A 15,693-nucleotide genomic window follows, 5' to 3' on the forward strand; every position below is an offset into this window, starting at 1 on the left:
CTGTGAGCCCCATGGGACGCCCCGCTGCCCTCGGCGCCCGGTGCGGGTGTGGTGTGTGTGTGTGGGGGGGGACCCTTTGGGGACTCCGGCTCCGTTACTCAGCGGGGTGTGGACAGCTTCCATCGCTTGGGGAAATGGTATCCTTAAGTTGCAGCGGAGCAGGTTCCGGTTGGATGTTAGGAGACGTTAATTCTCCCCAAAAGAGTGGCCAAGCATTGGGACGGGCTGCCCAGGGTTACCGTCCCTGGGGGTGTTCCATGGCACTGAGGGGTGTGGGTGTGGGGGGCTGGGCTGGGAGTGGGAATCTTAGAGATCTTTTCCAGCCTTGGTACATTTGTGATGCCTTTCATTGGCGCCTTTCAATTCAGAGGTTCTTAACAAAACGTTTTTTTAATTACTACTTATTTAGGGATTGATTAATGGGAAAGCTGTTCATTGCGTTCTTGTCAAATTTTCGAGTTTAGAAATGGAGCATGGCTCCAGGTTTAACAGTTCTCCTCCACAGCAGAGTGGTTTATCAGCTGAGTACACTGTCATCACCAGAACTGGAGGACTCAGTGTTCTGTTCCACTCAAATTAGCTGCTGTTTAGATCCCAGAAGCAAATTTTCCACGAGTTTTGCTAGAACAAGTTTCGTAACATGTTCACTGCTGCACTGAGTGGCCTCAGTGTGAGCTCAGCTTTCAATCAGACATCAGAGGCTCTGTGGCAGTGCTCCCCTCCGGGCCGGAGCCCGCAGGAATTCAGGTTCTGCCTGTGGGAAGCTGGTGTGCCTTGGACATGAGTAAGGCTGCTCTCCAGGCTGCTAATCACAGGTACACAAGATTCTCTTGCTTTCCTCATCCAGCAGTCACTGAGGGTTTCTAACACCAAGACAGATTCCCCACAGAGGTGATTTATGGATATTTGACGGTATTTAGCTTTGGCCTGTTTTTCTCTGAAGACCTTTGGTGTGTTTTCATTGATGTATTTGCAGCACCATTCGTTTGTTTCTTGCAAGAGCCTGGAGCAGCCCATATACTCTGTAGCAATTTTATTAAGACTGTAACATGACACAGCACAGCAGTGAGTGGTGGTTTCATCTGAGAGGTGTGTGCATGCTAAGTTTGGTTGGATTGAATTTGTCTGTGTGTTCTTGGTTTTCCACCTTAGAACAGCAAAATGTGCTACAGTGTTGTGTTTTTTAATCAGTACATAGCTGCTTGTAAGCTGTATTATTTTTAATACCACAGGCTACAGGTGATGCTGCATTAGGACCGTTTTAAGATTAAATTTGCCCAGAGAAATGCTGTTTTCTCTTACTTTTGCCATTGCTTAGATTGAAATTTTTCAAGTTAGAGACGTTCCCAGGACTGATGAAGATGAGCCGTGCACAAATCAGTCATTCCTTGTAACGGGGCTAGGAAAAATTACAGCTGCACCAGTGCAGAAAGGTGACTTTGGATCAGGATGTACCCTTTCTGTTCCCTGCTCAGATGGCCCTGTAAGGAGCCTTTGAAAAATAGCAGCAGTTAGCACTTGTGTGGTGAGGACTTGAGGTGTTTAATGGCCCAGAAGGTTACAGTGACACTGAGACAGGATTTCCCCTATGAGCGCAGCTCTTGGAATGATGCAGGTTGTTGGGGATGAAGCAATTGTAGTTGTTAGGTGAGAGGGGGGAGATGGACAGAAGCATCTCTGTTGGCTATACCATGCCCTCCTTCAGCTCCCAGCAGCCTTCACAGGGCAAGTGCTTGTCAAGGCCACTGCCAGAGGTGTCGTGCTGCTCTGAGCCTGGGATGTGCCGGGCTGAGTGCCCCGTGGCAGCTCTGGGGGGTGATGGCAGGAGAAGACTTAAACCTTTCAGCTCTTCTGATGACCTCTGCTGGCACCAGCATGGGGGAATTCCTTTTTTCTTAGTTTGCTTTTGAAGGAGATCCAAGTCTTAGGATTTCATACAAAACCTTATGAAACTTTCCCGCTCCCTATGATGCGTTGAGTTCAGCTCTCAAAAGTGAAGACAGTAAAAACCCCGATGCATGCTGTGCTGAAGAGTGAGGTTTTTTTCTGGTGTTACAAAACACTCAGCTTTCTGAAATTCATGATTTTCACAATGATTTTACGATTACATTGGGAGTTGTGACATGAATTTTGAACTTTGAGGTTTGCAGCTTTGTCTACCAATAAGATAAATAAGTGGCTGTAGAAATCTGAGAATGGAGTTGAGGAAGTTGAATGCAGAGTGGACAAACTGTTTTTAATAGGACAAACCACGACGTTTTGGTTTACTTCAAAATTATCATCTAGGAATGGACCTCTTAATTATTGACCTTTGTCAATAATCTGTTGGCACCCTGCTCAGACCTTAGCATCAGTATTTGGAAATTGATTAATGATTATCTATTTGGGTCCTCAAACATAAACAGGGCTACAGTGGATGGAGCTGTGTGCTTCTCTGGAGCCCAAGCTCCGGTCTTAGGGACTTGTTCTCAATTATGCATTACTTGAAAACTCGGAATTAGCTTGCATTCTCAGGGATCCCCTCACAGCAGAAGGAGCTGTCTACCTTAAAATAAAGCACACTTTCCTCCCTCCCCCCCCACTCTTTTTATGAAAGAAAGGAGAACAAAGAAATACTGAGAGTGGTTTTAACGTACTGCACGCTGTCTGGAGGCCAGCTTTAATCACGAGGGATCCCAAAGTGCTGTGTAAACTTGAACTTTCCTGCTAACTGTACCTGAGGTCCACTTCAGCATCTGCTGGAGCAGAATGTTCTGCAGTGGCTCTCAGCAGTGCTTTGGGGCAGCTCAAGCAGGAAGCTTGATGCTTTCTTTAATGTATTTCTTTTAAATTTTATTTCATATTTTCCTTTTTTCACCTCCTTCTCTAGGGGACTTTGGCATGTTAGATGGAGCCTAGATATCCTACGCACATTTTTCTACTCTAATTTTTTTTTCTTGGATCTGCACCCGTTGTCATAATTGCTATTGTTACACCCGCTGTAATGGAAAAAAAGATTAATCTTGGAGACTGTCAGCGCGGCTCTTTGAGGCTGCCTTTGAATGACGCAGGCTATTTCTCATGGTACAGTTTGCCAGCACAGCTGAGCTGCTGCAACCGCTAGCTGCTGCTGCAAGGTGTGGTCCTGTTCCCAGCCCCATCCCACGTGCTGTTGTTTGAGCACTAGGTGGGCAGGAGGCTCAGCCCCACCAAAATGTGGGGGGCTTGTTGGGTGTTTAATTCCCTGCTCCGGTTCACTGTGGGGTTGGATGAATGAGTGCCAGCCCAGATGGGACAGGAAGGAGGACAAAATGCACGAAAGAAACTTTGGCTTCTTGGCTCCAGTTATTGGATGGGTACAATGTTGTCAAGTTGTCATTATTTCCTGCCATACTGCATTTCTTTTCTGGGTTTAATCTTCACCCTGCTGCTGCCATAAAGGTGTTTCAAGTCGCTTTTCCTTATAGGAGTTCTTCTGTATCTCACTGTTGTTGGTTTGCTTCATTGTTTTATTGCTGATGTGAGGTGGGAAAACGGGAAGTTATATTGAGAATAAAGGAAAAAAAAACTTTCATATTCCTGTTTGGTTAAGATTTACACAGTATGTTTAGCTAAGGAGGGGAAGTTTTGTCTTTTCACTTTAGACGAGGACTCAAAAATATATAAGGAAAAGGTATTTTCATCTGTACTTCAGAATCAGATCTCAGTGCAGAATCAAAGGCTGCTGCTATGCTATTTGAAGTGTTTTATTTCGAATAGAAAAGGAAATAAAGCTGCAAAACTTACATAAGTTCAGATGCATTCCTGAAAGTCTTTCAGGAGCTGTGCTGCCTCCTCAACTCCTCCTATGAATTTGATTTAAAATGACCTCCTAAATCTGTTAATAGTCTTGCAAAGGGAATCGTTTTGCTTGGCCCTGGGTGGAAACCATGCGAATCCACCGAGTTGTGCAGGAATTCCTGTAGAAGCCAAAACTGCTTAGATACAGCAAAGTGTACATAAATTTGAAACTGTGGTTAGTGACATACCACCTATTTTTTTTTCTTTCTTTTTCATCTGCTTAATTAATATTCCCTTATGTATTGCAGTGTCCTCCTGGAACTCCAGACATTTTCAGCTGGGACGTGGATAACATCAGAGGAAGAGCTGAAAGGCTCAGAGGCTCTGCTGGGTGAGCAATATACTTACGGCTCTTGGATTGCAAGATTGACAAAGCAAATGTAGAGTCTTTTTTTTTTTTAGTATATATATTTTTTTTCCCCAAGTAATTCCAAATGTATATTATTCTGAAGTTGCACTGTTACATACAGGGCACAGTTTAAATTACTTAAATTGTGCTATTGAATGGTTGAGTTCTTTCAGAAGAGCTTGTACTAAGTGAAGAAATCTTGTTTCTTGTGTTTTTGATATAAATACCTTGATAGGTTTCAAAATGACAGGCTCCACATCAACATAATAACTGGCAAGTGAAAGTACAAATTTATCATCAGTGCTAATTGCAAGTCTGTTGTTGTTATTCTGCCATCTAGACCTCAGCTTCAGCCGCAGTCCTGTTTTCTTTTGCATTGCAGAGAGGGTGGAAAGGATACTGTGTTTGTTCAAAGATTGTCTCAGACATAGGAAAGAGAAAGGCAAGCACGGGGAGTAGGAGGACATAGTTTTCTCTCACCTATTTGGCACCAAAGCTGTGATTAAGAAGATGTTGGGCTAGGAGTTGAGTTAGACAATTTGGGGCCTTCATATACTGTCCTGTGAGTGGAGGGAACCTCATTTTATAGGAACTTCTTGAGGAGTTGTTTTATGTCAAGGTTTCACCTGTATTGCCATGTGGCAGGGCTGAGCTGTTGTGAGAACACTGTCTACAAATAATTAAAACAAGTGGAAGTACCTATTAAATAATATGAAGATTTAGACTGCATGTGTATTTGAAAAGATGACAGTTTTAATGCTCTCGCTCCAAATAATTTGGTTGAACATACCTCCTTTAATTTCTTTGACCAATTTGTTGTTGTTTTTGTCTTATAACATGTATTATTCTTCATCTTTGAAAGAGTTGTTCATCTTCCTTTTCCAGTGTAAAAGAAGCAGCACACAGAACAAGGAGAAATTTTTGAGTGTGCTGGGCTGCTCTGCAACTGGCTGTACTGAAAAGCTAACAGTAGTGTTTCTTAATTAATTTTGTTACAGTTAATATTTTATTACTGCATTTATTGACATTCTACCTTAAAGCATTCTACTCAAAGGTATCGTTTATTTGTTTGTTGTTGTTGTTTTTATCTCATCTAGATTATTCTGAGTGATTCCAAAAATACCCTCCAACATGCCTGAAAACCCTGCTGCAGGTATGTAGTCTGAAAGTCAATACTGTTAAGTGGTGAGAAACGAAGCTCCATTCCTAACATATAACTACTTTGTGGTGCAGATAAACAGCAGGTGCTGCAGATCATTGACCGTCTGCAAGCAAAACTGCGTGAGAAAAGAGATGTCCAACATAATGAGAACCTGACTGTTCTGCGCAACACGCTCAGGAGCCCTTTGTTTAACCAGATATTGACCCTCCAGCAGTCCATCAAGCAACTGAAAGATCAAGTGAGTGTAGGATTACTGTTGTTGGTGTGATTGTAACTATGCTGAAGTTGGAACAGAACAGTCTGTGTAGGCATGTATTGATGAGGACGGTCATTAATAAGCTGTAACTTGGTGCTACTCAGTGCTGGCCTTTTTCTTGTCAAGCTGCTATCTACCACATCACTACTGAAATGAGAAGTGATCTTTCAACGCTTTAGTCATGGGGCAGTGTGCCTTGATAGGGATGTAGAAGAGTGAGATTCTGAGAAAAGCATCTGCAAAAGACATCAGCTCTAATACTTTGAGTTCTGAACAAGTTGAAACTGAGATTCTTTGTTTTCTCAGAAACTAAATACTGTTTATCAGCTGACTAGCAGCACCTTCTCGCTTATCTATTTTTAATAGATATAGATTACTAATCTGTAATTAACTATCAGTTAATTGCTGCTGACTTGTACAGGAATGGTTAACATGCTTTGGAAAATAAAATATAGAAAATCACCCTGAAGATGTGCCAAGCTCTGATGCTGACATATCCAAGCTAGCTTTAAAGTCAGTTAGGTATGGCAGTAGAAGTGACTTGCATGGATTGGTTTACAATGCCAGTAGGTGCTTAGATCTTGTGGACAAGGATGTTAATGACACCTCCACCATGCAGTTTGCCAAGTCAGGCATGGAAGCTTAAAACTCAGGGACTGACTTGGCATACTCTATGCAACAGTAATCCCTGTCTTTGCTGTTACTGAACCTGTCCAGCTGCAGATATGGTGGGGTAGGTCCCAGGAGAACGGTGCCACCGTGCTGTCATTGCTAAATATATTGCCAATATTGCTGCCTGCATAGCATATAGTGGCTCTGCCATTCATACTTGTCTTCTTCCCTTGTTTGCATTGTTGGAGCATCTGTTCCCATCTTCCAAATCTTGAGTGCACGTCTGCAAGCTGTTAAAAGTGAGCAAAAATCCAAATCTAGGATCGTGCATCGTAACTGTGGCATAATGGATTTTTTTTTTATCCAGAATGCTCAGGCTTTCATGTCTAAAAAATTAAGTTTTCTATAAGTTTTTCTTAAGCTTGTCCCTTTTGAGAACTTTCATTCAGGAGGGGATTTTTTTTTGTTTACTTTGTTGCACTGGAAGTGATTCGGCTTTTCTACCAGGACTGGAAATTGAACTGCCAATTGTAGCACTGGTAGCATATTCAGTTGTAGTTAGCTTGTGCCCTAGGTTCTCTCTGTATAGAGTAGGCATTTGAGTGGTTAAGTGACTCTTAAAATTTGTGATCCTTGTGTGAAAACTGTCTGAATTTGCCTGCCAGTTCCACCAGTGTTTGAGCGCCTCTTTAAACATCAGGGAGAAATGAGGAAGATGGGCACAAGCAGTGAGAAAGAATGGTAGAACTGACAGAAATGTGTGGAGTAAAAACAGCTGAATCATTTAGCGAACATTCCTTTCTGTAAGACAGTTTAAAGTTGGTATGCTAGCTTGATTATAGCTTACACCTTAACATTACCTAAATTATACAGGTGAGTACATTTGTGAGAATACGGATAAATAAACGTGTTTGTTTGTCAGCCTTCACTCAAAATTACGTATGTTGAAATCTGTGTTCGTTTTTAAAAGTTTTACTACATCTCTGTTCATTTTTAACAGCTCAATTACATGCCACCTGACCGGTCAGTAGATTTTGATTTTACTAAGAGAGGACTGCTGGTGTTTGCTGACAAATCAGTTACTGCTGGAAACGTGAGTAAACAGAGCAGTTTACCAGAACCCAGAGCATCTACCTTCATTCCAAACTTGGGAGTTAATGAATTCAATACAGTCATCCAACAGATGGCAAAGGTAAGGCTTTTAGGTTCAGTCAACCAAGCTTTAATGTCAGACCTTTTCTTGCTTGATTTTGGAGTACTTGTTCAAGCATACTGTTTTGTTGTACATCCTGGAGTGTGATGCAACCTAAGCCAGTAACAGAGGTACCAAGGACTCTTTTTTACTTTTCCCCTGTGAAAGACAATGTCAACAATGGAAAGTATTTTCTTTGCCATTTTTTTTTATTTTCTACCAAGCACACCAATGTAGAAATGAAGTTTCAGTTGCCAGAAAACTTTTTTTTGGTATTTGATGACACTTAATTGAAAATGGATATTTTCTGCAGAAACTTGTTTTGATGGAAAGATTTTTTACCAAGTACATTTTGAATTGGAAATGTACCAGCTTTGTTGATATATGAACAGTGCAAATGATTAAAAGAGCTGGCATGTAATATTTTATTTAACTCTTCATTTAATATGTCTCAACTTTGCCAGACAGATGCTGATTTCATTAACATGATGTAGCATGTACCAGATGCTTATGGAAGTTGTACAGGTGCAGACATCTACCCATGTGCAATTGGCATTTATACCATGAGTGCATTGTTCTGTGTTACTTTGAGCCATTAATTTAATTGGTTAGTCGTGCCTTTCTATATTAAGTAACTGTTGCTAATTGACTACCTTAATGTAGCTGTAATATTTTCAGCATAACTCTTCTTGTTAGCATGTCATTAACTCATCTGATAAAAGATTTAACAGTAAAGACTGCACATTATTTTGGATAAAACAGCTGTGATAGAAATGCTTTCCCTAAGTAACGCTTCCCAGTAAACTACCCCAGAAATTATGTATTTGAACTGAGAAGCAGGCAGTTGCAAAAGCAGAGTTCTATTGTTGTTGTGGGTTTTTTTTGTTGTTTTTTTTTTTAGTTTGCATTACATGTGAAGTTGCAGGAATGGGAAGGAAATTAATTTCTTTATTTAAAAGCTGCAATCTTTTGAACACGTACCTAAAAATCAGCATTAAAAGCTAAGGGAGCCAAAAGACAAGTAATTTAGTTTAACTGTGCAGCATTTCCAGAAACCCCAAATATATTGCTATAGACAGCACTTTGTTCATAGTTTTCATCCAGTTTGGAATTCATCTCATAATGTGAATGAAGTGTGAAAGCAGCTCTTAAATTCCCTGAGGTTTCAGAATCTCAGAGTGCTCGCATATCCAATACTCTGCTATATTAAAAATAATAAATGGAGGAGCTTTTATAGGAATAACATATTTAGTATTTTGCCTTTGTTTAGTCTTAGGAGGGGAATAATTCTCCTGGTGCATAAATTTTGAACTAGCTCATTCTATTGCATTAAAAATTAGTTAATCAATTTTTTTCTATTTTACTAGGGGAGACAAATAGAATCAATAAAGATTGAAAAGCCTTCTGTCGGAGGTCTTGGATTTAGTGTTGTTACCCTTAAAAATCACAACTCGGGAGAAGTTGGTATCTTTGTCAAAGAAGTTCAGCCAGGAAGCGTAGCTGACAGGTGAGATCTTCGTAACTGTAATGGAAAAATTGCAGCAATTCTGAAAAGAGCAGGGCCTGATTTTTGCATTGGTGGCTGTCAGGCTAACGTGTTTGTTTGGATTATCTGGTGGGATACTTTGGTGGTGGTATCTCGAGTTCTGGCTTTTCAGCTAAACAGACTCATGTTTTGAGGATCAGATTTTCAGAGGAGTTTCAAATATCCATGCTGTTCACAAATGGAATTTCCAGAAAACATGACTCACTTAAGAGAATCTTGAGTACTGATTGAAAAACAAAGGCAGCCTGGAAAAGAGTACGAGGAAAATAAAAACTAGCCTCTGGATTTTTATCCATTGTATTACTGAAAGATTTTTTCCCCTTCACTTCTTTATTTATGTGCCTATGACAATGCTCTATTTATAGTTGGGTTTACTGTGTGCTTCCTGTGTAAATTAAGATCCAGTCCTTCCAGCAGATCCCTGCACAGATGTCATCATAGAATCGAGGCTTCGGGCAGTTTTTTTTTGTATTATCTGTGAGTTCTCACCCAAAAACAAAAGACAGAGCAATCCTTGAAAAACAAAATGTGATTGTAAAACCACAAGAGTTGGCATGAGACAAATGCAGTGCTTGGAATTATGTTTAAAGAAAATGTGTCTAGATTACAAGTCATTGGTGTCACTTTTTAAATAACACATGTCAGGAAGTGCCAACACAGGATGACAAAAAGAGTGGGGAGAGGTTGGAATGATAATGGCTATGGGCCCACAGAGAACACACCAGAGAACGCTTGCAAGAAAAGCATATTAGGCTCTTTCAAAGTGGAGACAGATGGACTGATCTGGATGTCAAAGGAGGGTGAATATCTCACTTCAGGATTTGATGACCTGCTGCTCACTTTCTTTGATGAGAGAGTCTAAAATATGGCGAATGCCTGAAGAAAGGCATTTCAGGAAAACATCTTAAATGTGGCATGATAAAAATGAACTTTAAAATGCATTAGTTAAGATGTACAGCTATATTGTTTTGGAGGTTTCAGAAATCTCCCCAGCATGTTTCACGTTTTGGTTCTGAGATGAGATCTCCTGGAGCCTTTTTTGGATTCCTACAGAGCTTTGAAGGCAGTGTCTGTCTATGTAACAGTTTGGTCTCGTGCTCAGAATGAATATTTAACAAAGCAGATAAGTGATGGTTTCTCTCTTGTCACAAATCTAAATTCATCACTCAGATAAATTAACTGTGAGATTTATGTTATCTTAAAGTATAATATAAATTGAACTGTCCACTGCCTGAAGAAAGTTTGATGTCTGAGTTTTGATAATATAATTTTTGAATAAAATATAAATATACAGCTTGACCATCTTTAGGGTCAGATGATGATATAAAACAATATTGTAGCCTGAGCTGTGGACGCTTAGATATAATGTCATGTGATGCTAAAAGTAATGAAGAATAGTTCCTAGTTTGCTGTATAATTGCAACTTTTTTTTTTTTTTGTCCTATAGTTTAACATCATCAAGAAAGTGAGGAGATTTAATTGAATTTTGAATAGTTGAAGGAAAAAATTGAATAAACTTGCATACTGTGATAAAGTTGGGTCACACTTTGGCTGGGCAGTTCAATGTGTATTGTGTGTCGTTTGTAAGTTGAAGTCAGTCTAATGAGTAGATTTTTTTTCTTTATGTAAACTTTGCATGGGAAGTCACTGTGCTGCGTTTTGAGATTTCTTTTAATGTTTTGTTAAGGGATCAAAGACTAAAGGAAAATGACCACATACTGGCCATTAATTGCACCCCATTGGATCAGAACATTTCTCATCAGCACGCTATTGCACTCCTCCAGCAATCCACAGGATCTTTACATCTGGTTGTTGCTAGGGAGCCAGTTCAAGGAAACAGCAGAACTTCGCCTGTCTCACTGAGTGATACAAATCCACCTGGGACTGTAAGTTGCTGTAATACAGTCAAAATCAGATTTTGAACTATGCTGGATGCTTTTTTTTTTTTGTAGTTTTAAGTGTTTGTATCAGCATACATACAGGATTTTGGGATTTTTTTAAATTGTGTTTTGTCTGTAGTGACATTTGATTTAGGCTGATCATGCAGTAAGTATAACACTTCCATTGCAACACTGCAAGAAGCTGTTACAAAATAGGTCCTGGGTTTTTATGTGCTAGAAGTTCTAGTAAATCAACATATTCCTAGCAGCAGGGCTGTTCAGCATAGTCTGGATAAAGTGTTTTATAAGTATACCCAGCTGAAAAATACTTGCACTCAGCAATTAAAGATGCTCTGATTACATCTTAAAAGACTGTAAACATAACCTGTCGTGAGCATATCGAGTGCTTGAAATACCAGAACCAGTCTAAACTTAAATTGCTCAAAACCAAATGCCTTGCCTTTGTGGGTTTTTTAAAATCTGCTGAAGAACCTATCCATTCATTATTTTTTTTTATCTTCTTTTTTAATCTATGGATTTCATTCATTGTGAACCCTTTTGTTTTCTTTAACAAGGAGTGATTGTCACTCAGATATAATAAGCTAAGGCTGAGCCTGCATCTGTGTTCAAGCCATATGGTCCAGGTGGCTTCATTGAATTTGGTTGAACTGCACACCTAAATCCAGGGTTTGCAATATTGGAATCTTAATTTATTATGCTAGCAGGTTTTGATGAAAATCTGGTTAAGAGCAGTGTTTTTCCTTACTCTCAGTAATTATTTCCCTTATGATTATTACAGAGGTAGTGAAATCTGAAGGTTTTAGTGCATGATCAATATTGTTTATTGCACTGAAAATTTTAAAGAATTAAACTTTAACTGCTTTTTCATTGAAAGATCTGCACTGAACAGACTAACAAAATAAAATACAAATATATATCTCTACAGGGGGTCTTTAAACTCCTTTTATGATATTTAACTGGCTTTGGCAAAGATTTTCAGTATGCTAATAAATCCTTTATTCACAGAAGACTTAAATCTGCCTACTTTGCTCCATTTTGGTTTCTATGAGATATTAATCTGACAGAAACACTGCCTGCATTTGGGTTACTTAACAGCTTTGTTATTTTCAGATTGTCTTGTAGAACATAAGGTCATCGTACAGCGTAGCTTAGAAACGCGCTTCCAATTCAGCATGGCAGGATTGATACAGCACTATTAATTCACCATGTGCTGGTGTTGTTTAGAGTGTGTGACATAACAGATAGAAGAATTTGGGCAACGCTAAATGAAAACTAGGCCAGTTCAAGCTTCTGGACTGTTCTTCTGCTTGCAATATCCTTGATTTCTGAAAAAACTAGAAGGATAGTTTTCATTTTGGCAAGAAAATCTTAGAATTACTTCTTCTTAGTCAAGCTTTTTCCTAGTATCCTGTTATGAAAGTAAAGGACAAAGTGTATGTTTAATAAGAGAGGAGAAAATCCCACTGCATATTTATAAGGAAATGAAGCCAACAGAAGAAAAATCCAAGAGATCTCCGGTATGTGGCAAAGAAAGAAGAGGTGTTTTGATTTTTGTTGTTGTTCCTGGTACAGGTGAAATTGAGAAACATTAAAGATGGACTGAAATTAAAGTCTTCTCTTCTTATTAATTGCAGATTCGTTGGGGCCACGTTGAAAACGTTGAGCTGATTAACGATGGCTCGGGATTAGGCTTTGGAATTGTAGGAGGAAAGCTGAGTGGTGTAGTTGTAAGAACCATTGTTCCTGGAGGATTAGCAGATCGGGTAATTTGTTATATTATGTCACTTCTTATTTGATTGCAAAGTATAATTAACTGCTTTTGACAGTCTTAAAATAAACTAGGATGCTTAAACAAAAGGAAGCTGATAGCATCAAACTCTGAATGCCAATATATACTTCATAAATAAATATGTTGAAGTATGATTAAGGAAAAAGTCAGCACCTGATACAAATTAAGTTGTTTCTCAGATGTGCTTTGGCTTATGCAACATTGTTGAACATGCAGAAATGCTAAAAAGTTGTCTAACCTTCTCGTAGTTTCGGTACTTCTGATACTTTCTGCAAGGCTTCCTGAAGTTGTATAGGTTTGATTTGCAACTTTTGATTGCCAGTCTTTAAAGATCCAGCACTGAGTGTAGCTACATTCCAGGAGCAAAATACATGCAAGATTTGGATTTTTAATGTGAATTTGGTCATGAAAAGTTGTTGCATTGAGAACTGGAGCCCACGCAGTCCATACAGTCAAGACCCAGTAACATATAAAAGAATGTATGTTCTATTAAATTACTTCCTCTAGTATAGGATGGAAACAAAAACTGGAGATTCAGGGAGCTTTAATGGAAAATGCTGGCTCTTACTTGACTGACTTCCCCTAAACCTGTCATGTATATATGAGTATTTTTTAATTATTGTGTAGCACCTGTTTTGCTGTAAGGAATAAAGTGTCTTGGCTACAAATGAAGCATGTAAGTTAAGAACTCACCACATCATTCTCAGCTGAATGAGACATCATTAAGAACATGTGAAATAATGAGTGCATATATATGTTAAAATTGGATGGATTTGTAAATGAGTTTGAGTTAGTCCTGGAAATAACTCCACTATGATTGCTGTATAAATCAGTGCACCTAAGATGGTAGGGCTGTGTTGATCAATACCAGCTGAGTATTTGGTGCTATGAATGCTTGCTTATACTAGGAGTGATGATGTAGGCCATGAATTATAATCATCATGTAAAAAATGGTTTGTGTGTGTGCAAAACCCTGTTACCTTCAGTGGAGTTACTTGCTTGAGTTGGAACTGGTCGTGTGAAAAAAGAATTGCCAAGTTAATATAGAAGCATTATTAGCAACTTTAAATTCTAACCCCTGTTCTATGCAGTTTATTCCAGGAAACTGCAGTATGTAACAGCCTATAAGATTATATATTTTGGGGTTGGAACTGTATGTCTTTGAGATCCCTTCCAACCCAAGCCATTTTATGATTCTAAAATGTTCTTGCCCTTTTTTTCCTAAATTTCCTTGGGAACACAGGGATTCAACCTGTGTATATCTTAGTTTTGAAAAGCCTGATTTACCGTGGTTTACTGCTGTGGGAAAAACAGCACTTAGTATTTTGAAAACATCCTTAATTACTTTATATGTTACAATGATGGTCAAGTCTGATTGTATTCTCTTGTATTGGCTGTTATGAAAATTTCCATAGGCAGTTTCAGTTTTTTACATCCTGAAAAAAATTTTTGCAATGTTATTTATGTTTGAAGGATGGGAGGCTCCGGACTGGAGATCACATCTTACAGATTGGAGGGACCAACGTGCAGGGAATGAGCAGCGAGCAAGTCGCCCAAGTGCTGAGAAACTGTGGGAATTCTGTTAGGATGGTAGTTGCGAGAGACCCGAAGTGTGAAATTACAGAGAGTCCACCAGCTCCTGTGAGCTGGCCAGTCAGTGCACTACCCTCATTTCAAAATGGAAATGTAAGTATCTGATGTCTGCTTACGTTTTTCTGTTTTTTCAAGTATGTTTGTGGCTTGGGACCAGAAAGGAGGAGAACAGAGAGCATTTTTGACACCTGAAACGCTTCTCCTGAGTTTCCAGTTATTGTATTTATATATTTAAGTGATCATTACTTTTGCTCCATCTCCTGTAATTTTCTCCTTGTTTTTAATGTTCTTAATGCCCCTAATCTTGGGATCGAAATGACTGGCTGTATGGAATTTATTTCAAAGCATTCACTTAATTATCAAGACCATGAATATTATCAATAAATGGTGCTTCTAGTTCTCCTTTTTCACGAATTACATTTTTGCTAATCAATCATTTGTAAGGGGATTTAAAGCCTTGTGTGAATTTCCCTAGTCTGAAAGCCAGAGTGCCATGGCCAAACCAGAATTATTCAGCACTATCATCTTTTTATGAAACATAAGTGTGATGTTTTCATAGTCTACACTACTGTCTGTGATAGGAAATATATCTAAAAATTTTGAAACTTGTTTTAGCAAATCTTAACATGGTCATATCAAAGTCTCTTGTTTTTGAAGTCATTCTTTTCAGTTTTGAGTAATTAAAATCAACAAATGCTACACTAAGTGTACAGTAGGTCTTGAAACATAAACAAAGCTGTGCTTGTGCACCATCTGCTACTCCTGTGCTGCTTAGATTTAGGTGTAGAATCTCAGTAGCCTTTTCTCCCTTATCTAGTTTTCTGAATATGAGTGAAGTGAGTGAATTTTTTAAAGCACCATCTTTAAAGGTCAAACTAGCAGTCATGTCCTTAGAAATTCACCTTCTTGCTTACTGGGCAGTCACTGCAAAGGCAGACATCAGCTTTGGGGAGAAGTGCATACCTTGCATCTCTTTGGTGGGCTGCTGTGACTGCAGCTGTCAGTGCAGTAGTTGAATCCCCTCAAGCTCCTTTTATTGGAAGCATAGTAGGAATTTGGAGTGGCAGAGAGATGAAATGGGTAGTCTACATACCTTAAGGCTGGAGTCTTAAATGTGGGCCTCTCTCATCAAATATTCTGTTCTTAAGAAAATAATGACAAAAATTCATAGTCAGAGGAGCTATGAAGGATTACTTTCTGGTCATATCGTATTTTCTGAGGCCTGTGCTATGTAAAAACTTGGCCCAAGTTTTGTTTCCAGTACAAAATACTGTTTTAGTGTTCCTTGCCACAGAGAAGGACCTGTATGTGACTAATTGATTGTTATCATTGTCAATGATGCAACCTTTGTAAAGATTGACTTTTGATATGGTTTTGTGGTTTGGAGTGTAGCATAGAAACAAGGAATAAACTCGGGCACCTGCGTGGTCGCACAGAGCTGCATTTAAGTAGGCAACTGCTCCTGTTAGTACAA

General features: G+C 39.1%; 1 protein-coding gene across 1 annotated transcript in view; it reads left to right on the top strand.

The window, feature by feature from the left end:
* The first annotated feature begins 4,022 nt into the window (after window positions 1-4,022).
* Window positions 4,023-15,693, top strand: part of LOC100550042 (inaD-like protein) — a 31,276-nt gene continuing 19,605 nt past the window's right edge. Inside the window, 8 exon segments of the mRNA XM_019618723.2 lie at window positions 4,023-4,150; window positions 5,266-5,321; window positions 5,402-5,568; window positions 7,199-7,390; window positions 8,758-8,897; window positions 10,624-10,822; window positions 12,472-12,600; window positions 14,100-14,312. Coding sequence (XP_019474268.1) covers window positions 5,300-5,321; window positions 5,402-5,568; window positions 7,199-7,390; window positions 8,758-8,897; window positions 10,624-10,822; window positions 12,472-12,600; window positions 14,100-14,312 — 1,062 coding nt within the window. The 5' untranslated portion in view covers window positions 4,023-4,150; window positions 5,266-5,299.

This window comes from Meleagris gallopavo, chromosome 10, assembly GCF_000146605.3.
Source record: "Meleagris gallopavo isolate NT-WF06-2002-E0010 breed Aviagen turkey brand Nicholas breeding stock chromosome 10, Turkey_5.1, whole genome shotgun sequence".
NCBI lineage: Eukaryota > Metazoa > Chordata > Aves > Galliformes > Phasianidae > Meleagris > Meleagris gallopavo.